The sequence below is a fragment of the Homarus americanus genome, unplaced genomic scaffold (genome assembly GCF_018991925.1).
Source record: "Homarus americanus isolate GMGI-L3 unplaced genomic scaffold, GMGI_Hamer_2.0 scaffold824, whole genome shotgun sequence".
NCBI classification, from domain to species: domain Eukaryota; kingdom Metazoa; phylum Arthropoda; class Malacostraca; order Decapoda; family Nephropidae; genus Homarus; species Homarus americanus.
Window position 1 is genome coordinate 3,058,515 of NW_024719328.1, and position 22,126 is coordinate 3,080,640.

Below are 22,126 nucleotides of genomic sequence, written 5' to 3' on the forward strand. Positions count from 1 at the left end.
TTCAATACATCGTGGTTAATCTAATAAAAATTATTCGGCACCCTATGGCGTGATACAATATGACACGGGTGCCGAATAATGTTTTAGTGGGTGTACTTTTCATAGAGATAAAAGCTCCAGAAACATCTAAATCCTCAGTTTGCACCACATCTACCATGTGCTTAGTTTTGTACATAATATTTTTCATGAATATCAAAGCAACGATAAAATCAAGTCTTATTTTTGTAGAGGAGACATTGCTTTTTGTCCTTGCATCTGAATCATATTTCTTCTTGGCATTCTGATTTCTTCCAAAAATTCACATTCCTCTTCATAAGATTTACAAAAGGCATCTACTGACTCTGGCCTGGCACTCCATCTTGTCTGTAGCAGATTTTTTTTTACTTGCAATACTCCTTCAATTTGTGCTAAAAATACATAGCAAGATTCCAGTACATCATACATATGTGTAATTAGTTCACTTGCATTGCAGCCATGCTCAATCACTAAGTTAGAGCCAAGAGGTAGACAGGGAATGTACAAAATATCATATAATTTCTTTTGAGCACCATTGTACTTTGTGGACATTGTTGCTGCACTATCATAGGTTTAAAACCTAATGGTATGTGTGTCATTTTTACTTTCTGAAACAGCTTGTCATAGTTCACTAATTCGCGTTCAAATTTCTTTATTTCTTTATCTTACATCTGGCATAACCGTTCAAAACACGATCAACTGTGTTACCTCTTGCTATCAGTGTGTGTGTGTGTCCTTTCTTGACCAATCTCCCTGAACCTTTGACATTATTGTGACCAACTTCTGGCAATTTGACCAACTCGAGACCAATCATTGGGAGACCAATCATTGGGGAGGGAGACAAATCATTGGGGTGACACCCCCCATCGGACCATCCCTGACTGCACTCGACCACCTTCATTTCCCTAACTGTTAAGGCAAGTAAGCAATCACAGTTGAGTGGACTTGGAAACCTGAGGCGTGAACTTGCGACTATTGGGATAAGAGGAGATTGTTCCGTCTGCTTGGCCGTCGCAACTCACGCAGACACTACACTTACCGCCCTTTAAAGGCCGGCTCGAGGCATTGGCGGACTAGGCAGCCGCCTAGGGCCCCGAGCCCATAAGGGACCCTGATGCTTCCTTCAGGAATTTAGTTCAAAATCTCTGCGGCTGGCTGGATGTGAATTTTTCTGCTATCTGCCAAGTTAGGAACCTTTATAATAAAAATTTGAACTTATAAAGCATTACAATACATAATTATTATTGCTTTTTGATATTTTCCATACAATGTAATTAATTTTTGTTCTGCTGGTGTAGTTTATTTCCGACATATTTAAACTACGCACTATCCCACTTCAGTTCATCACACACACACGACACCACCGTCACAACGTCGGACACCGGGACACCAACTCCTTGGGCCCATCCACCGACACACAGGCTTAAGGCCGTTTTATTTTATTTTGAGTTTTTACAGGTGAAGAATATTTCAATCGGATGAGATGGAATATGAAGCCACAGTCAGCGATCAAATGCAGTACCCAGGACAGGAACACTGCAGGTTTGATCCCGATGGGTCTCTTGTTCACTGGTCTCTGCTCTCTTCCAACTCACTCTTCAGTCGTGTCGAGCCGTCGAGGTTACAGTGGAGTGGTTACTGACTCAATCACACTGAGTAAGACTGAGAGCGATAACATCATACCACTCTCTATAGATTTCAATGACGTCCAAGCGAAAGTATTTGTCAGGCGACCGAGAAAAGAAAACATACGAAGAGGAAGATGGAGCAAAAAAAAAAAATACCATGAGAACCAAGGTAGGTTCGGTGGTATGTTTCTTTGTATATTTTTATTTTTTCTGGAAATTATGATATAATGTGGAAAGTAGAAATAAAGGCTATTTTGTAATATTATCTGACTATTCATTTCTAGTTGCTTTGCTTAAATATTTTTTGGGGGATCCTCTCATGCTGGAGAGCAGACAACATCATCCTCATCCCCTAACAAGGACTACTTTACAGTCCACCGGCTCCACCCCAGGTGAAGGACCCTCATGGACAGCTCCGCCCACCCCAGGTAATTATCGGAGAAACTAATTATAAATGTCAAGAAAAACTGAAAAGGAAATTGAAAAGATAAATTTTACATAAAAAACATTCAGGGAAAAAATGGGGAATTTAAGATAACTAAGGATATAGAGAAGAAATTATAATATGGATGGAGGTTCCAAGTGTTCCCTGAAGAATGCAGCGATGGGTAAACACTGCAACACCAGTCCGCTTTATTAAAGGATAGGAGAAATACAAGTGGTGGACTTCATGCGGTGCCATGCACGCCCACGAAGTCAGAGACTGAGACTGCCTTGCCATATGGCAGCCTGGGGCAATGCTGCCACATAACGCAGTGTTGCCACGTGATTATATATATAAATGCTACTCACACAGTAGCTTATATACAGGGTTGCTACTCGGCACAGTAGCTTATATACAGGGTTGCTATCGCACAGTAGCTAGGATACATAACCCACATCTCCTTCCCCCTCACGCTCATAGTCTTGTCTTGAGCGGATTCTCTCTTAGTCCTAAGTCAGCCCGGGAAGGCCGAGGTGCACTGTGGGACTTGATCCTCGGAGGTGTAGGTGACTGGCCCTCGGTCAGGGGGCCAACAGCAGGGGTGGGACTGGCCGGAGGAAGCGCGGTTCCTCCACCAGACGCGCCGGGCATCCTGACCTTAGTCCAAGCGACCGCCACGCCCATCACCAGCTCCACCTTGTCCCAACGTGTCGTCGTCGGGTCCTGGACGCGGACAGGCACCCTGACCTCCACTGGCTTAGAAGAGGGCGGCACGGTCGCCATAATGAGCCTGGCGTCCTGGGCACGTGAAGGCCATGGTCGCAACTCGGCTCTGGTCTGCCACCTTCAAGAAAGGCCTTATGTGTGCAGGAACGGGCAAGAGCGAGAGGGTGACCATACAGGATCTGGGTGGGAGCGTCCTGGGGTAAGATGGACGGCAGGTTCCTAAGAAGCCAGGCATAAGCAGGTGTTGTTGCTGTTGATTCACGCACCCTGCTGGAGGTGTATCGGCAGCTGGGTCTGCTCGGAAAGTCTCTGGGCACCACGCCTAACTCTTGCAGTGCTTCCCACGCATAACAAGGGTGTAGCTGCAGAGTAGGCTGCACGCCGATCCACTCCATGACACGCATCTGTCACGAGGGGTGATATCCGCTGGAAAGGAGCTCTGAAGCTGCTCTGGCATCTGGGAACCGTCCGCATTGTAGCACATACTGCAGCTGCAGCGGTGGTCCAGGTGGCGTTTGGTGAGGCTCCAGTTTCTGGAGGTGCTTCAACCAATCATCGTGAGACAGCGCCCGGTGTCCGTATCACCTGATGTGACCACACATTACCATCATGGATGGTAGGGGAAGGGTAGCCCTGGGGCGTGGTCGATCTTCCACCCTCCTGATGTGACTCAGCTGCTGCTTGGGGGCTGCGTAATATCTGAAGGGGGGCTGCATGAACCACCCCAGGAAGTGCTACTTTCCTCCCCTGCCCCGGCTTTTGGGTACATGGGTTGGCGGCAGCACTTGTTGTAGTGTCCATAGCGACCACAGGCTTGACACTTGCGGCCCTCGCAGGGCACCTGTCTAGTTAGGACCAGTGGCCCCTTATGGTCACATCCACGACACAGGGCGTCGGCGGCTGGGCATGTCTTGGGCTGCTAAGCTTCCACAGCTGCCACAGGAAGCTAATTAGGCGAGGCGGGAAGAACGTAGGCAGCCTTCGGCAGTTGCTGGCCGCCTTTCATTCTCCTTCTTGTAATTTCTTCCGGGAGATTGCTCACAGTAGGAGGCCCGTAGGCAGAGGTGGCGGACTTGGTGGCCTCAGATGACTGACATTCAGTCACTACTACCTGGAGTGTGGAGGAAGGCCCAGGGGATGAGTCGCTGCACCAACTCTTCCTTGCCTGACACTCCAGTCAAGATCCCAAGGCTTGATCCAGGCTTCTCACATTCCCGGGTTAGGCGCTTGCAGACGCGATCTCTGACAAACTCTTCAAGAGTACAAAAAGTCGTCAAAGGATTTGTTCTCCGCCTACTGGTAGCTGGTGAATAAGGCCAAGGACGAAGCCTCGTTATTCCGACCTTTAACGGTTCGTAAAAGGTCGAAAGTATATCTGTCACTGAAGAGGTAGAATCGGGAGGCACTTGCATGTATGCACCAAAATCCCTGGGTCTCCAGCGACAAACACATCCGCAGTTGGATGAGCTGTTTGTTTGGGAGGCTGGTAGTCCACCATCGTGAGTAATCTGTCCAACGCTGCCTCCACTCACGAAAAGCTGAACGCGGACGTCTGTGAGAGGGCAGGTGGGGTTGAACAGGGATGCCTTGGGAGCTGCTGGAGTAGCAAGAGTATCTGAAGGACGCTTGGTGTGGTGGAGGAGGAGGTACTGGCGCCTTGGTGCGCGAGTGAGGGAGGGTGGCGCCAGGTCGCCAATTTTGCATCAAAGCGCTTTTCTCCTCAGAGATTCTCCTCTGAAATTCCATCTCTATAAGCCGGGCCGTCTCCGGGGCCGCCCATCCACCCCAGAATTAGGCAATATCCGGGCTACTGGAGGTGGAGGATGAGAGTCTGCGCCCGGGTGGAGGGGGGAGAGGTGGTGGGAGTCGTGTCTCCCATCTTGACGTTGTCCCTTCTTACCGCCCATCTTAGTGTGTGAGTGGACTGAACTGTTTAGTATATAAAGTGGCGCTCAACAGCTCGAACCACATATATATGACATAAACAGCGAGAAATAACGACAGAGTCTGACTGTTCTGTCCTCGCGGAGTGCTAAGGCGGTGTGTTCGCCCGAGACAGCAGATGGCCTGTGGTGGCCTTATGTTGGTGGCTAGAGACACCGCGGGGGGTGAGAACGCTAGTGCTCCCCCGATGTCACACGCAGAAGGGTGTACGCCATGCGTTTCGTGGGTACCACAAAAACAGGCCAATGCTCTTCAACTCTCAGCTCTAGACACACTAATACACTGACACTAACACTGTCACTACAATGCACTGTGACGGCGCGAATACTGCACGCTGCTGCTAATCACAACACAACACACTATGAGTCGACGCGCATTATCGCCGCTAACTGTCCATTGTTGACACATCTCTAAGTCCACACATCCTACCACTGTTATGGAGGTTCCAAGTGTTCCTGAAGAATGGTGATGGGCAGGGAACACTGAAGTCCGTTTATTAAAGGATAGGAGAAATATAAGTGGTGGCTCTGCGTGAGCTGAAGTGCACGCCCACGAAGTCAGATTGAGATCGTTTTATTATATAGCCTGGAAGTAATGCTGCTACATAACGTGCAGTGTTGCCACGTGATTACATATATAATGTTATCATACAGTAGCTTATATACAGGGTTGCTACCGGCGCAGTAGCTTAGATACATAACCTGGGCAATGGAGATAAATTATTATCCATTGTCGAAAGAACTAAGTTGGTAACTTGGTCAGTGCAAAAAATGAGTAATTTATGTAATTAATGACTATACTTAAACCTTTATCATTCACCCACGCCCACACCCACCAAACCCCAGCAACTTAAACCTTCATCATTCACCCACGGCCACACCCACCAAACCCTAGCAACTTAAAAATTTATCATTCACTCACGCCCACACCCACCAAACTCTAGCAACTTGCTTTTATCATTCACCCACGCCCACACCCACCAAACTCTAGCAACTTAAACTTTATCATTCACCCACGGCCACACCCACCAAACTCTAGCAACTTAAATTTTATCATTCACCACGCCCACACCCACCAAACTCAAGCAACTTAAATTTTATCATTCACCCACGCCCACACCCACCAAACTCTAGCAACTTAAACTTTATCATTCACCCACGCACACCCACCAAACTCTAGCAACTTAAATCTTTATCATTCACCACGCCCACACCCACCAAACTCTAGCAACTAAACTTTTATCATTCACTCACGCCCACACCCACCAAACTCAAGCAACTTAAATCTTTATCATTCACCCACGCCCACACCCACCAAACTCTAGCAACTTAAACTTTATCATTCACCCACGCCCACACCCACCAAACTCTCAGCAACTTAAACCTTATCATCATTCACCCACGGCCACACCCACCAAACTCAAGCAACTTAAACCTTTATCATTCACCCACGCCTACACCCACCAAACTCAAGCAACTTAAACCTTTCATCATTCACCCACGGCCACACCCACCAAACCCTAGCAACTTAAACCTTTATCATTCACCCACGCCCACACCCACAAACCTCAGCAACCTAAACCTCGATTCACCCACGTCCACGCCCACCAAACCCTAGCAACCTAAACCTTTATCATTCACCCACGTCCACACCCACCAAACTCTAGCAACTTAAACTTTATCATTCACCCACGCCCACACCCACCAAACTCTCGCAACTAAAATCTTTATCATTCACCCACGCCCACCAAACTCTAGCCTAGCAACTTAAACTTTTATCATTCACCCACGCCCACACCCACCAAACCTACAACTTAAACCTTTATCATTCACCCACGCCCACACCCACCAACCCAGCAACTTAAACCTCTATCATTCACCCACACCCACACCCACCAAACTCTAGCAACTTAAACCTTTATCATTCACCCACGCCCACACCCACCAAACTCTAGCAACTTAAACCTTTATCATTCACCCACGCCCACCAAACTCTAGCAACTAAACCTCATCATTCATCCACGCCCACACCCACCAAACCTGCCAACTTAAACCTTTATCATTCACCCACGCCTACACCCACCAAACTTAGAACTTAAACCTTATCATTCACCCACGTCCACGCCCACCAAACCCTAGCAACCTAAACCTTTATCATTCACCACGTCCACACCCACCAAACTCTAGCAACTTAAACCTTTATCATTCACCCACGTCCACGCCCACCAAAACCCTAGCAACCTAAACCTTATCATTCACCCACGTCCACACCCACCAAACCCCAGCAACTTAAACCTTATTATTCACCCACGCCCACACCCACCAAACTCTAGCAACTTAAACCTTTATCATTCACCCACGTCCACGCCCACCAACCCTAGCAACCTAAACCTTTATCATTCACCCAGTCCACACCCACCAAACTCTAGCAACTTAACTTTTATCATTCACCCACGCCCACACCCACCAAACTCTCGCAACTAAAATCTTTATCATTCACCCACGCCCACCAAACTCTAGCCTAGCAACTTAAACTTTTATCATTCACCCACGCCCACACCCACCAAACTCTAAGCACTTAAACCTTTATCATTCACCCACGCCCACACCCACCAAACTCCAGCAACTTAAACCTCTATCATTCACCCACACCCACACCCACCAAACTCTAGCAACTTAAACCTTTATCATTCACCACGCCCACACCACCAAACTCTAGCAATCAACCTTTATCATTCACCCACGCCCACCAAACTCTAGCAACTTAAACCTCTATCATTCATCCACGCCCACACCCACCAAACTCAAGCAACTTAAACCCTTATCATTCACCCACGCCTACACCCACCAAACTCTAGCAACTTAAACCTCTATCATTCATCCAGCCTACACCCACCAAACTCCAGCAACTTAAACCTTTTCATTCACCCACACCCACCAAACTCAAGCAACTTAAACCTCTATCATTCACCCACGCCCACACCCACCAAACTCAAGCAACTTAAACCTTTATCATTCACCACGTCCACACCCACCAAACTCAAGCAACTTGAACCTCATCATTCACCCACACACCCACCAAACCCTAGCAAACTTAAACATTTATCATTCACCCACGGCCACACCCACCAAACTCAAGCAACTTAAACCTCTATCATTCACCCACGCCCACACCCACCAAACCCTAGCAACTTAAACCTTTCATCATTCACCCACGGCCACACCCACCAAACCCTAACTAAACATTTATCATTCACCCACGCCCACACCCACCAAACCCTAGCACCAAACCTCTATCATTCACCACGTCCACACCCACCAAACCCTAGCAACTTAAACCTCTATCATTCACCCACGTCCACACCCACCAAACCCTAGCAACTTAAACCCATCATTCACTCCACGCCACACCCACCAAACCCTAGCAACTTAAACCTCTATCATTCACCCACGTCCACACCCACCAAACCCCAGCAACTTAAACCTCATCATTCTCTCACGTCCACACCCACCAAACCCTAGCAACTTAAACCTCTATCATTCACCCACGCCCACACCCACCAAACTCCAGCAACTTAAACCTCATCATTCTCTCACGTCCACACCCACCAAACCCTAGCAACTTAAACCTCATCATTCACCCACGTCCACACCCACCAAACCCCAGCAACTTAAACCCTCTATCATTCACCCACGTCCACACCCACCAAACCCCAGCAACTTAAACCTATCATTCACCCACGCCCACACCCACCAAACCCTAGCGACTTAAACCCCATCATTCACCCACGCCCACACCCACCAAACCCTAGCAACTTAAACCTCATCATTCACCCACGCCCACACCACCAAACCCTAGCAACTTAAACCTCTATCATTCACCCACGCCCACACCCACCAAACCCTGAAGACTAAACCTCATCATTCACCCACGTCCACACCACCAAACCCTAGCAACTTAAACCTCTATCATTCACCCACGCCCACACCCACCAAACCCTAGCAACTTAAACTCTATCATTCACCCACGTCCACACCCACCAAACCCTAGAACTTAAACCTCTATCATTCACCCACGTCCACACCCACCAAACCCTAGCAACTTAAACCTCTATCATTCACCCACGCCCACACACACACACACCTCTTCACCACGCCCACACACACACACACACACCTTTCCTCACCCACGCCCACACACACACACACACCTCACCCACACGCCCACACACACACACACACACCTTCACTCCACGCCGCCCACACCACACACACACCCCACGCCCACACCCACACACACACACACACACACCTCACCCACGCCCACACACACACACACACACCTCACCCACGCCCACACACACACACACACACACACACACACACACACCTCACCCACACACACACACACACACACACACACACACACACACACACACACACACACACCCCACACACACAGACACACTCTTTCAACCACGCCCACACACACACACACACACACCTTTCCCACGCTGAACCGGCTGGTTAATTCTAAGTTAACCAGTTTGGTACACAATATATTATATTGGCTTAATGAAAACCCAATTGAAGTTTTCTTTTATTAAAAAGTATTATTTATAATTCCTATGTAGATCAACCAAGTTTCACTATTTATGAGTGTGTGAGGAAGGGACGGACTTAAATAGACGTGAATCATCTGCTCGATATTAGTTTGTGAGTGAGACTGACTAAAGGTGTCAGAGATGGGGCGCACTTACATATTTGTTGACTATCATCAAATGGGCTTCTCCCTCTTGGGGAAGCTACCGTTCACGTGATCAGTTCATGTCCTCCTCATAGTTAGTGGAAACTTACAGGGGTGAATTTGAATATAAATCAAATGTAAATAACCCATTTATATAATATTTCTGTTGATGAGACAGGGGCCATTACAGTTGTGTTGTTGCTGGTCTCAGTGTTGTTGCTGGTCTCAGTGTTGTTGGTCTCAGTGTTGTTGTTGGTCCCAGTGTTGTTGCTGGTCCCAGTGTTGTTGGTCCCAGTGTTGTTGGTCCAGTGTTGTTGCTGGTCCTGTGTTGTTGCTGGTCCTCAGTGTTGTTGTTGGTCCTGGTGTTGTTGTTGGTCCTGGTGTTGTTGTTGGTCCCAGTGTTGTTGTTGGTCCCAGTGTTGTTGTTGGTGTCAGTGTTGCTGTTGGTCTCAGTGTTGTTGGTCCCAGTGTTGTTGGTCCCAGGTGTTGCTGTTGGTCCTGGTGTTTGTTGCTGGTCTCAGTGTTGCTTGTTGGTCCCAGTGTTGTTGCTGTTGGTCCCAGTGTTGTTGCTGGTCCTCAGTGTTGTTGTTGGTCTCAGTGTTGTTGTTGGTCCCAGTGTTGTTGTTGGATCCCAGTGTTGTTGTTGGTCTCAGTGTTGTTGCTGGTCTCAGTGTTGTTGCTGGTCTCAGTGTTGTTGCTGGTCTCAGTGTTGTTGCTGGTCTCAGTGTTGTTGTTGGTCTCAGTGTTGTTGTTGGTCCTGTGTGTTGTTGCTGGTCCCAGTGTTGTTGTTAGTCTCAGTGTTGTTGTTGGTCCCAGTGTTGTTGCTGGTCCTCAGTGTTGTTGTTGGTCCCAGTGTTGTTGTTGGTCCCAGTGTTGTTGTTGGTCCCAGTGTTGTTGTTGGTCCTCAGTGTTGTTGTCATCCCAGTGTTGTTGCTGGAACCCCAGTGTTGTTGTTGGTCTCAGTGCTGTTGTTGGTCTCAGTGTTGTTGTTGGTCTCAGTGTTGTTGCTGGTCTCAGTGTTGTTGTTGGTCCCAGTGTTGTTGTTGGAATCCCAGTGTTGTTGTTGGCTTCAGTGTTGTTGCTGGTCCTTAGTGTTGTTGCTGGTCTCAGTGTTGTTGTTGGTCCTGTGTTGTTGCTGGTCTCAGTGTTGTTGCTGGTCTCAGTGTTGTTGCTGGTCTCAGTGTTGTTGTTGGTCCCAGTGTTGTTGTTGGTTCTCAGTGTTGTTGTTGGTCTCAGTGTTGTTGCTGGTCCTGGCAGTGTTGTTGGTCCCAGTGTTGTTGTTGGTCCCAGTGTTGTTGTTGGTCCCAGTGTTGTTGTTGGAATCCCAGTGTTGTTGGAATTTGTGTGTTGCTGGTCCCAGTGTTGTTGTTGGTCTCAGTTGTTGTTGGTCTCCTCAGTGTTGCTTGTTGGTCCCAGTGTTGTTGCTGGTCCTCAGTGTTGTTGTTGGTCCCAGTGTTGTTGTTGGTCCCAGTGTTGCTGTTGGTCTCAGTGTTGTTGCTGGTCTCAGTGTTGCTGGTCCCCAGTGTTGTTGCTGGTCCCAGTGTTGTTGTTGGTCCCAGTGTTGTTGGTCCTCAGTGTTGCTGTTGGTCCCAGTGTTGTTGGTATCAGTGTTGTTGTTGGTCCCAGTGTTGTTGCTATCCCAGTGTTGTTGCTGGTCCCAGTGTTGCTGGTCCCAGTGTTGTTGCTGGTCCTGTGTTGTTGCTGGTCCCAGTGTTGTTGCTGGTCCAGTGTTGTTGCTGGTCCCAGTGTTGTTATCTCAGTGTTGTTGTTGGTCTCAGTGTTGTTGTTGGTCCTCAGTGTTGTTGCTGGTCCCAGTGTTGTTGCTGGTCTCAGTGTTGTTGTTGGTCTCAGTGTTGTTGTTGATTCCCAGTGTTGTTGCTGGTCCCAGTGTTGTTGCTGGTCCCAGTGTTGTTGTTGGTCCCAGTGCTTGTTGGTCCCAGTGTTGTTGTTGGCTTCCAGTGTTGCTTGTTGGTCCCAGTGTTGCTGTTAGTCCCAGTGTTGTTGCTGGTCCCAGTGTTGTTGTTGGTCCCAGTGTTGTTGTTGGTCCCAGTGTTGCTGTTGGTCCCAGTGTTGTTGTTGGTCCCAGTGTTGTTGGTCCCAGTGTTGTTGCTGGTCCTAGTGTTGTTGCTGGTCCCCAGTGTTGTTGCTGTCCTCAGTGTTGTTGTTGGCTCCCAGTGTTGTTGTTGGTCCTTGTGTGTTGGTCCTTGTGTTGTTGTTGGAATCCCAGTGTTGTTGGTCCCAGTGTTGTTGGTCTCAGTGTTGTTGCTGGTCTCAGTGTTGTTGCTGGTCTCAGTGTTGTTGCTGGTCTCAGTGTTGTTGTTGGTCTCAGTGTTGTTGTTGGTCTCAGTGTTGTTGTTGGTCCAGTGTTGTTGTTGGTCCCAGTGTTGTTGCTGGTCCCAGTGTTGTTGTTGGTCTCAGTGTTGTTGTTGGTCCTGTGTTGTTGCTTGTCCCAGTGTTGTTGGCCCCAGTGTTGTTGCTGGTCCCAGTGTTATTGGGTTGGTCCCAGTGTTGTTTGCTATCCCAGTGTTGTTGGGTCCTCAGTGTTGTTGTTGTCCCAGTGTTGTTGCTGCTGGTCCTCAGTGTTGTTGGTCCCAGTGTTGTTGGTCTCAGTGTTGTTGTTGGTCCCCAGTGTTGTTGCTGGTCTCAGTGTTGTTGTTGGTCTCAGTGTTGTTAAGCTGGTCTCAGTGTTGTTGTTGGTCCCAGTGTTGCTAAGCTGGTCCTGGTGTTGTTGCTGGTCCCAGTGCTGTTGTTGGTCCTCAGTGTTGTTGTTGGTCCCAGTGTTGTTGTTGGTCCTCAGTGTTGCTGTTGGTCCTGTGCTGTTGTTGGTCCCAGTGTTGCTGGTCCCAGTGTTGCTGTTGGTCTCAGTGTTGTTGCTGGTCCTGGTGTTGTTGTTGGTCCCAGTGCTGTTGCTGGTCCCAGTGTTGTTGTTGGTCCTGAAAGTGTTGTTAAGCTGGTCTCCAGTGTTGTTGTTGGTCCCAGTGTTGTTGCTGGTCCTGTGTGTTGTTGTTGGTCCCAGTGTTGTTGCTGGTCCTGTGTTGTTGTTGGTCCTTGTGTTGTTGTTGGTCCCAGTGTTGTTGTTGGTCCCAGTGTTGTTGCTGGTCCTGTGTTGTTGCTGGTCTCAGTGTTGTTGCTGGTCCCAGTGCTGTTGCTGGTCTCAGTGTTGCTGTTGGTCCCAGTGTTGTTGTTGGTCCCCAGTGTTGTTGGTCCTCAGTGTTGTTGCTGGTCCTCAGTGTTGTTGTTGGTTCCCTCAGTGCTGTTGTTGGTCCCAGTGTTGTTGTTGGTCCCAGTGTTGTTGCTGGTCCCAGTGTTGCTGCTGGTCCTGCGTTGTTGGTCCCAGTGTTGTTGTTGGTCTCAGTGTTGTTGTTGGTCCCAGTGTTGTTGTTGGTCCAGTGCTGTTGCTGGTCCCAGTGTTGTTGCTGGTCCCAGTGTTGTTGTTGGTCTCAGTGTTGCTAAGGTTTGGTCCCAGTGTTGTTGTTGGTCCTCAGTGTTGTTGTTGGTCCCAGTGTTGTTGCTGGTCCCAGTGTTGTTGTTGGTCCCAGTGTTGTTGCTGGTCCCAGTGTTGTTGTTGGTCCTCAGTGTTGTTGTTGGTCCCAGTGTTGTTGTTGGTCCCAGTGTTGTTGTTGGTCCCAGTGTTGTTGTTGGTCCCAGTGTTGTTGTTGGTCCCAGTGTTGTTGTTGGTCCTGGTGTTGTTGGTCCCAGTGCTGTTGTTGGTCCCAGTGTTGTTGTTGGTCCCAGTGTTGTTGGTCCGGTGTTGTTGCTGGTCTCAGTGTTGTTGTTGGTCCCCAGTGTTGTTGCTGGTCTCAGTGTTGTTGTTGGTCTCAGTGTTGTTGGTCCCAGTGTTGTTGCTGGTCTCAGTGTTGTTGGTCTCAGTGTTGTTGTTGGTCTCAGTGTGTTGTTGTTGTCCCAGTGTTGTTGTTGGTCCCAGTGTTGTTGTTAATCCCAGTGTTGTTGGTCCCAGGTTGTTGCTTGGTCCCAGTGTTGTTGTTGGTCCTCAGTGTTGTTGCTGGTCCCAGTGTTGTTGTTGGTCCTTAAAGTTGTTGGTCCCAGTGTTGTTGTTGGTCCTGTTGTTGTTGGTCCCAGTGTTGTTGTTGGTCCCAGTGTTGTTGTTGGTCTCAGTGTTGTTGTTGGTCCCAGTGTTGCTTGCTGGTCCCAGTGTTGTTGCTGGTCCCAGTGTTGTTGTTGGTCCCAGTGTTGTTGTTGGTCCCAGTGTTGTTGGTCTCAGTGTTGTTGCTGGTCTCAGTGTTGTTGTTGGTTCCTGTGTGTTGTTGTTGGTCCCAGTGTTGTTGTTGGTCCTCAGTGTTGTTGCTGGTCCTCAGTGTTGTTGGTCCTGTGTGCTGTTGTTTTGTCCTGTGTGTTGTTGTTGGTCCTGTTGTTGTTGCTGGTCTCAGTGTTGTTGTTGGTCCCAGTGTTGTTGGTCCCAGTGTTGTTGTTGGTCCTTGGTGTTGTTGTTGGTCCCAGTGTTGTTGCTGGTCCTAGTATTGTTGTTGGTCCTAGTGTTGTTGTTGGTCCAGTGTTGTTGTTGGTCCCAGTGTTGTTGGTCCCAGTGTTGTTGTTGGTCCCAGTGTTGTTGTTGGTCCTCAGTGTTGTTGCTGGTCCCAGTGTTGTTGTTGGTCCTCAGTGTTGTTGTTGGTCCCAGTGTTGTTGTTGGTCCCAGTGTTGTTGTTTGGTCCTGTGTTGCTGTTGGTCCCAGTGTTGTTGCTGGTCCCCAGTGTTGTTGTTGGTCCCAGTAGTTGTTGTTGTGGTCCCAGTGTTGTTGTTGGTCCCAGTGTTGTTGCTGGTCTCAGTGTTGTTGTTGGTCTCAGTGTTGTTGTTGGTCCTCAGTGTTGTTGCTTTGGTCTCAGTGTTGTTGGTCTCAGTGTTGTTGTTGGTCCCAGTGTTGTTGTTGGTCTCAGTGTTGTTGTTGGTCCTTGTGTGTTGTTGTTGTTGGTCCCAGTGTTGTTGTTGGTCCTCAGTGTTGTTGTTGGTCCCAGTGTTGGGTTGTTGTTGGTCCCAGTGTTGTTGGTCCCAGTGTTGTTGCTGGTCCCAGTGTTGTTGTTTTTTGTTGGTCTCCTCAGTGTTGGTTGTTGGTCCCAGTGTTGTTGTTATCCCAGTGTTGTTGCTGGTCCCAGTGTTGTTGGTCCCAGTGTTGTTGTTGGTCCCAGTGTTGCTTGTTGGTCCCAGTGTTGCTGCTGGTCCCAGTGTTGTTGCTGGTCCCAGTGCTGTTGTTGGTCCCAGTGTTGTTGGTCCTCAGTGTTGCTGCTGTCCCAGTGTTGTGTTGCTGGTCCTGTGTTGTTGTTGGTCCCAGTGTTGTTGTTGGTCTCAGTGTTGTTGTTGGTCCCAGTGCTGTTGTTGGTCTCAGTGTTGTTGTTGGTCCAGTGTTGCTGCTGGTCCCAGTGTTGTTGTTGGTCCAAAGTGTTGTTGGTCCCAGTGTTGCTGGTCCTTGTGCTGTTGCTGGGTCCCGTGTTGTTGCTGGTCCTCAGTGTTGTTGTTGGTCCCAGTGTTGTTGTTGGTCTCAGTGTTGTTGTTGGTCTCAGTGTTGTTGTTGGTCTCAGTGTTGTTGCTGGTCCTGGTGTTGTTGTTGGTCTCAGTGTTGCTGGTCCCAGTGTTGCTGGTCCCAGTGTTGTTGCTGGTCCCAGTGTTGTTGCTGGTCCCAGTGTTGTTGTTGGTCCCAGTGTTGTTGTTGGTCCCAGTGTTGTTGTTGGTCCCAGTGTTGTTGTTGGTCCCAGTGTTGTTGCTGGTCCCAGTGTTGTTGTTGGTCCCAGTGTTGTTGCTGGTCCCAGTGTTGTTGTTGGTCCCAGTGTTTCTTGCTGGTCCTTGTGCGTTGTCGTTGGTCCCAGTGTTGCTCTGGACTACCATCTTCAGTGTGTTGAAGAAAACCAACAATTAAAGAAAGACTCACAACTAATCTGTGAACACTGTTTGTGGTACAGTATTTCTCCTCCACAGTTAGATGGTTTAATATTTCAAAGCTCTGTCCTCACATAATGGATATCCCTGCATAACCTCCTTTACTTATCTTGATAAATGCATGAGGACGTCGGTTCATGGAATCGAGTCATTTATTATGCATGATGTGATAGACGAGTTGAATCGCCGAGTTTTGTCTTCGGCAACCATTTATTTGGAAAATGCACGTAGGACAGTAGGCAAGGAAACTCGTTGTGCCATCATCGCTCTCCACAATGATGGTGTCGGCAACTGTGAGGTGACACAGGTGTGCACAGAAAAACGGTAGCAAGGTGGATTGTTATGCCAGTGTCACATAGACTCAATCAGTCATTGCTGCTCGGGGTGTAGACAGAATATTAAATACATACGTAAATAATCACATGTATAGTTCACAATTTTTTTTTTAGCCTCTAAATTTCCTAAGTAATTTGGAAGATTTCATAAAAGCTGTTCTGGTTAGATATAATACAGTAGACCCTTGTTATTCATGGGGGTTAGGTTCCAAGAAATGGCACAAATTGGCAGAACCGTGAATAGCAACTGATACAACCTTAGTGCACTACTGTGTACCTATATCAAACAACTGACCAGCCGCGGCAGCAGTCATCCCCTCTTTTAACTTTTCTAATAATTAGATTTTCTTTGTCAGGGTCATCACTGACTTCTGCCTCTTACATTTCACTCCACTAGCATCACTAACATTAACACTAGGCTGTCTTTTAGGGGCCATTTCACACCACCTAAAGTTTTGACAGTACAATGTAATGTGCTGCGTGGGGTGATGCGTGCATGAGGAAAAGACTTGCGAGCTAGCCACCATAGCACCACCTGCTTACTGCGAAATAAATGAAACCCGCGAATGGCAAGGGTTTACTGTACAGGCAAATGGGGATCATAATTATTACATACAGTGAGTTCTGCTATAGCGTGTTTTGATACGCGAATTTGCTCTAACGATTTATGAATTCGAACAATATTTGTATAAGCGATCGCTTGTTTGCTATAACGATTTTGCTTACTATTTTCCAATTTGTGGTATTAACTGTGAATATGGTAAGAAGAATATCTCAAAAGCATTCTGATGATAGAATTCGGTGATTATCGTAAAAGAAAGGATATAACACTTGAAGAGAAGCTGATGTTATCAACTCAAAATCACCTTCTCCCCATCAAGTTACATTCATATTTTTTCAAGGTAAAGTGTTAAATTTACTGTATGATTTCATTATTAGATATGAATGTAACATTTATTTAACTGTGCTATCCTTTGTGTTAGCTAACTACTAAATTTTTTCGATTAATCTGCACCTAACCTATTTTCTCCATAAGCCCTGTTATTTCTATTACGGATTTTCTATAACACGATATTTACAAAAACACAATTATCGCTAATAGCAGAACTACCTGTACACCATGCATTAATGTGGTGCATTGACATATCATTCATAGGTGTGGGTCACAGATGTAACCCTTAGTTCTTAGGTGTTGGAGATAGAGATAAGATGAAAGACGCTGACGATTAATTTAGGTTATCATGTTTTGGTGTTTATGCTCACTAATTATGTCCGTTTTATCTGTGGTTTGGAATGCTTCACTCTCTCTCTTTTACAGGTACTTTAACGGGCAATGTTCGGTGGATTTGGCATCCTGTGTACCGCCAGCAAGGCTGTGGGCTCGTAACACTTGTCTTGCCAGCAGTGACCACAGTTTCTGTGTGGATGTCGGTCGCACTAGAATAACCCGTTATAGTGAATCCTTCTTTCCACACACAGCCAAACTATGGAATGCTCTGCCTTCTTCTGTATTTTTCGGCACCTTCATAGTGAAGATTAACATACCTGTACTCTTTCTCTCTTTCAATTTATTTATTTATATTTTCATTGTGGGTCGATGACCTGTGTCAGGGTGGGCTGTTACCATTAAAAAAAGAAAGACAAAAATACTCATATCCATCATTCCTCTACTTTAAGTATTATACAAAACATGTTTAGTATGGTGTGTGAAGGTGCGTCCACACGCGCTGACAACCGTGCTAACAACAGTGTCAACAAGGTGACTGGCATCTTAGCGACGCTAGTGTCCCGCATATTTTAACAATGGTAATCAGCAGGTTGGTAGCAGTGTCAGTAGTGGTGTGGATAAGGCTTTCAAACACACAGGTTTGCCAGCATTAATATGTACAAACCTTGCTGTGGTCATGTCTGGGTTTGTTGCTGCAAAGCTAACAGCTTTGCCTAATATGTCTGCAGCATTGTTAACAACAATGTTTCCAATATGTTAATGCACCTTAAGAGGTGCTTGGAATATCTGACAGCAAATTAAACAATAGGTATGAAATGTCATGATCTCGCCCCAATCACTGTGCGAAATGTTCTCAAAGGTGTCAATATTATTCTAATACATGTAAATGAATCACTTCATGAGACGACTGGTATCTCTGTCGTAAGGAAGTGTCTGGTAAGTAGAACAGGCATACCAACACTTCAGTATACCCTGGTTATCGAAACATTTCAGCTTGTGTTCCAGAATGAAAGGTATGGAAAGCGGTGCAATAATATTTTTGTTGACTGTTCGTACAGGATCTCAAAAAATGTATCTGCCAAGATGGGCCCGATGACTTCCGAAATGCTACATGCAATATGTGATGGCCCGGGATGGTTGGTGTTTCTGTGGTATATACTGATCTTGCTACATTTGGTGACCCAACATCATATTAACTAAGCTGAAATAAACACTTAACTGTATACCAAAGTAAATATATGTTCCAATATCTCTGTTCTCACTAGAGTAATACTGTACTCCCTCACTAGAGTAATACTCCCTCACTAGAGTAATACTCCCTCACTAGACACACCCAAGATATGCATCACCACACCATTGCTTGGTTAAGAATCTCATCGGTCACAAGTTATTGACATCGCAGGTAAGTGATGTCTGAAGTCTCTCTCATTTGATGACTGAGGGGAAGAAATGGATTACAGTCTCATCCTTCCTATCACTCTACTCTACTCTACTCTACTCTACTCTACTCTATTAGGAATTGGCAGCAGCCGGTGAGTACAGTAATGAATGAACTAACTCCTTTTTAATATTTTCAGTTTGGTGGATACTCTGCAGACAGCTTGTCAGAGCTATATGTTGGACGCTGAGGCCTCTGTTCTCATCACTGCTGGACTGTATGGAGGGGTGCCAAGCTCATCGCCCTCAAGGAGATTGCTGATGATGGTACACTTGATAAATTACTTTGTTTCTGTACACATTTAATGAAAAATCAGAACAAAATCTGACTACAGTGATTTTTTTTTACATATTTCACCATAGTATGTTCCCGGCAAGCAAACCGGGTGTCATTACTGTAACTTGCCCACAACTACAGGTCAGAGTATATTGTTGTCATCTCCGTGTGTCTCCAAAAAATTGAAGATTGCATTTGCAGATATGCACCAAACTCTGTAGGTTTGGTCACCATGATATACTTTTGGTGGAAACTGTGCTGAATTTGACCAAATATTGCCATGGTAAAAGTTTGTGTTGTAACACATAACATTGACATGAACCTAAGGTCAATGATGTTCCCTTTCTGATACAGTACAAGCATAACAAATTATAGTTCAGTTCAGCTCAGCTCAGCTCAGCTCAGCTCAGCTCAAGCTCAGTACAGTTCAGTACACTCTTAAGATGACTCTTGGAGGATGGTGTCTGCTGGTGTTGTGTACTGTGCAGTCATAAGATGACTCATGGAGGATGGTGTCTGCTGGTGATGTGTACTGTGTACTGTACAGTCATAAGATGACTCTTGGAGGATGGTGTCTGCTGGTGTTGTGTACTGTGCAGTCATAAGATGACTTGAGGATGGTGTTGCTGGTGTTGACTGTACAGTCTAAGATGACTCATGGAGGATGGTGTCTGCTGTGTTTGTACTGATAGACTAGGAGGATGGTGTCTGCTGGTGCTGTGTACTGTACAGTCATAAGATGAATCTTGAGGATGGTGTCTGCTGGTGTTGTGTACTGTACAGTCATAAGATGACTCATGGAGGATGGTGTCTGCTGGTGTTGTGTACTGTGCAGTCATAAGATGACTCTTGGAGGATGGTGTGCTGGTGCTGTGTACTGTACAGTCATAAGATGACTCATGGAGGATGGTGTCTGCTGGTGCTGTGTACTGTACAGTCATAAGATGACTATTGAAGGATGGTGTCTGCTGGTGCTGTGTACTGTGTACTGTACAGTTATAAGATGACTGTTGGAGGATGGTGTCTGCTGGTGTTGTGGACTGTGCAGTCATAAGATGACTCGTGGAGGATGGTGTCTGCTGGTGCTGTGTACTGTACAGTCATAGATGACTCGTGGAGGATGGTGTCTGCTGGTGTTGTGTATTGTGCAGTCATAAGATGACTCTTGGAGGATGGTGTCTGCTGGTGTTGTGGACTGTGCAGTCATCTGATGACTCTTGGAGGATGGTGTCTGCTGGTGCTGTTGCTGTGTACTGCAGTCATAAGATGACTCATGGAGGTTGGTGTCTGCTGGTGTTGTGTACTGTGCAGTCATAAGATGACTCTTGGAGGATGGTGTCTGCTGGTGTTGTGTACTGTGCAGTCATAAGATGACTCTTGGAGGATGGTGTCTGCTGGTGTACTGTATGCCTGTGCAGTCATAGGATGGCTCTTGGAGGATGGTCTGCTGGTGCTGTGTACTGTGTACAGTCATAAGATGACTCTTGGAGATGGTGTCTGCTGGTGTTGTGTACTGTGCAGTCATAAGATGACTCTTGGAGGATGGTGTCTGCTGGTGATGTGTACTGTACAGTCATAAGATGACTCTTGGAGGATGGTGTCTGCTGGTGATGTGTACTGTACAATCATAAGATGACTCATGGAGGATGGTGTCTGCTGGTGCTGTGTACTGTGCAGTTATAAGATGACTCTTGGAGGTTGGTGTCTGCTGGTGTTGTGTACTGTGCAGTCATAAGATGACTATTGAAGGATGGTGTCTGCTGGTGCTGTGTACTGTGTACTGTACAGTTATAAGATGACTCTTGGAGGATGGTGTCTGCTGGTGTGTACTGTGCAGTCATAAGATGACTCATGGAGGATGGTGTCTGCTGGTGCTGTGTACTGTGCAGTCATAAGATGACTCTTGGAGGATGGTGTCTGCTGGTGCTGTGTGTGCAGTCATAAGATGACTCTTGGAGACTTTCAGCATGATGGCTAAACCTGTAGTTAGTATACGGAGGTAGACTGTGGGGAAGACTAGAGGTAGACTGGGGTAGCCTGAGAGGTGGACTGTGGGGTAGACTGAGGAGGTGAACTGTGAGGTAGAATGTAGAGTGGACTGAGAGGTGGACGCTGAGGGATGACTGAGTGAGGTGGAGCTGTGGGGTAGACTGTGAGGAAGACTGGGAGTGAGACTGTGGGGTAGACTGACAGAGGTGAGCTATGAGGGTAGACTGAGAGAGGTAGACTGTGGAGGTAGACCAAGGGGTAGACCGAGAGGAGTGACTGAGGGTGGACTGGGGTAGACTGAGGTGGAGCTGTTGGGTGGACTGTGGGGTAGACTGAGAGGGACCTGGGGTAGACTGTGAGGTAGACTGAGAGGTAGACTGTGAGGTAGACTGTGAGGTAGACTGTGGGGTGGACTGTGGGGTAGACTGTGGGGTGGACTGTGAGGTAGACTGAGGGTAGACTGAGAGTAGACTGTGAGGTGGACTGATGGGTAGACTGTGAGGTGGACTGATGGGTGGACTGTGGGGGTAGACTGAGAAGTGAGCTGGGGAGGGTGAGCTGTGGGGTGGACTGAGGAGTGGACTGTGGGGTAGACTGTGAGGTAGACTAGAAGTGGGCTGTGGGGTGGACTGAGAGGTGGACTGTGGGGAGTGGACTGGGGAGGTAGACTGGGGTGGACTGTGGGGTAGACTGAGGGTGGACTGTGGGGGTGGACTGTGGGGTGGACTGATGGGTAGACTGTGAGGTGGACTGATGGGTAGACTGAGAGGGGTAGACTGTGAGGAAGACTGATGGGTAGACTGAGGAGGTAGACTGTGGGGAAGACTGAGGGTAGACCGAGAGGTGGACTGTGGAGACTGGGAGGTAGACTGTAGGTAGACTGGGGAGGTAGACTGTGAGGTAGACTGAGTTGGACTGGGGGTAGACTGGAGGTGGGCTACTGGGGTAGACTGTGGGGTAGACTGAGAGGAAGAGCTGTGAGGGAAGACTGAGAGGTGAGACTAGGAGGTGGAACTGGGAGTAGACTGTGGGGTGGACTGTGGGGGTAGACAGAGGTGGAGCTAGTGAGGAGTAAACTGGGAGGTGGACTGTAGAGGAGTAGACTGTGGGAAGAGACTGGGAGGTAGACTATGAGGTAGACTGAGAGGTAGACCGAGGAGGTAGACCGGGAGGTGGACTGTGAGGAGAGAGATGAGGGAGGTAGACTGTGAGATAGACTAGGAGGCTGTGAGGAGAGACAGAGGTGGACCGAGGAGGAAGACTGAGGAGGTAGACTGTGAGGAAGACCGAGAGGTGGCCGAGAGGTAGACTGTGAGGAGGTAGACTGGGAGGGTGGACTGTGAGGTAGACTGAGGTAGACTCAGGGGGAGACTGTGAGGAAGACCGAGAGGTAGACCGAGGAGATGGACTGTGAGGTAGACTGGGAGGTGGACTGTGAGGGTAGACTGTTGGGTGGACTGTAAGGTGGACTGTGGGGTAGACTGTGAGGTG

At 47.7% G+C, this 22,126-nt stretch overlaps 1 protein-coding gene across 1 annotated transcript in view; it reads left to right on the forward strand.

The window, feature by feature from the left end:
* Positions 1-2,851: 2,851 nt before the first annotated feature.
* LOC121860033 (acetyl-coenzyme A synthetase, cytoplasmic-like) overlaps positions 2,852-22,126 on the forward strand; it is a gene marked incomplete in the record, with an annotated part of 133,900 nt that continues 114,625 nt past the window's right edge. The window contains 4 exon segments of the mRNA XM_042357049.1: positions 2,852-2,992; positions 18,510-18,542; positions 18,544-18,580; positions 18,583-18,636. Coding sequence (XP_042212983.1) covers positions 2,852-2,992; positions 18,510-18,542; positions 18,544-18,580; positions 18,583-18,636 — 265 coding nt within the window.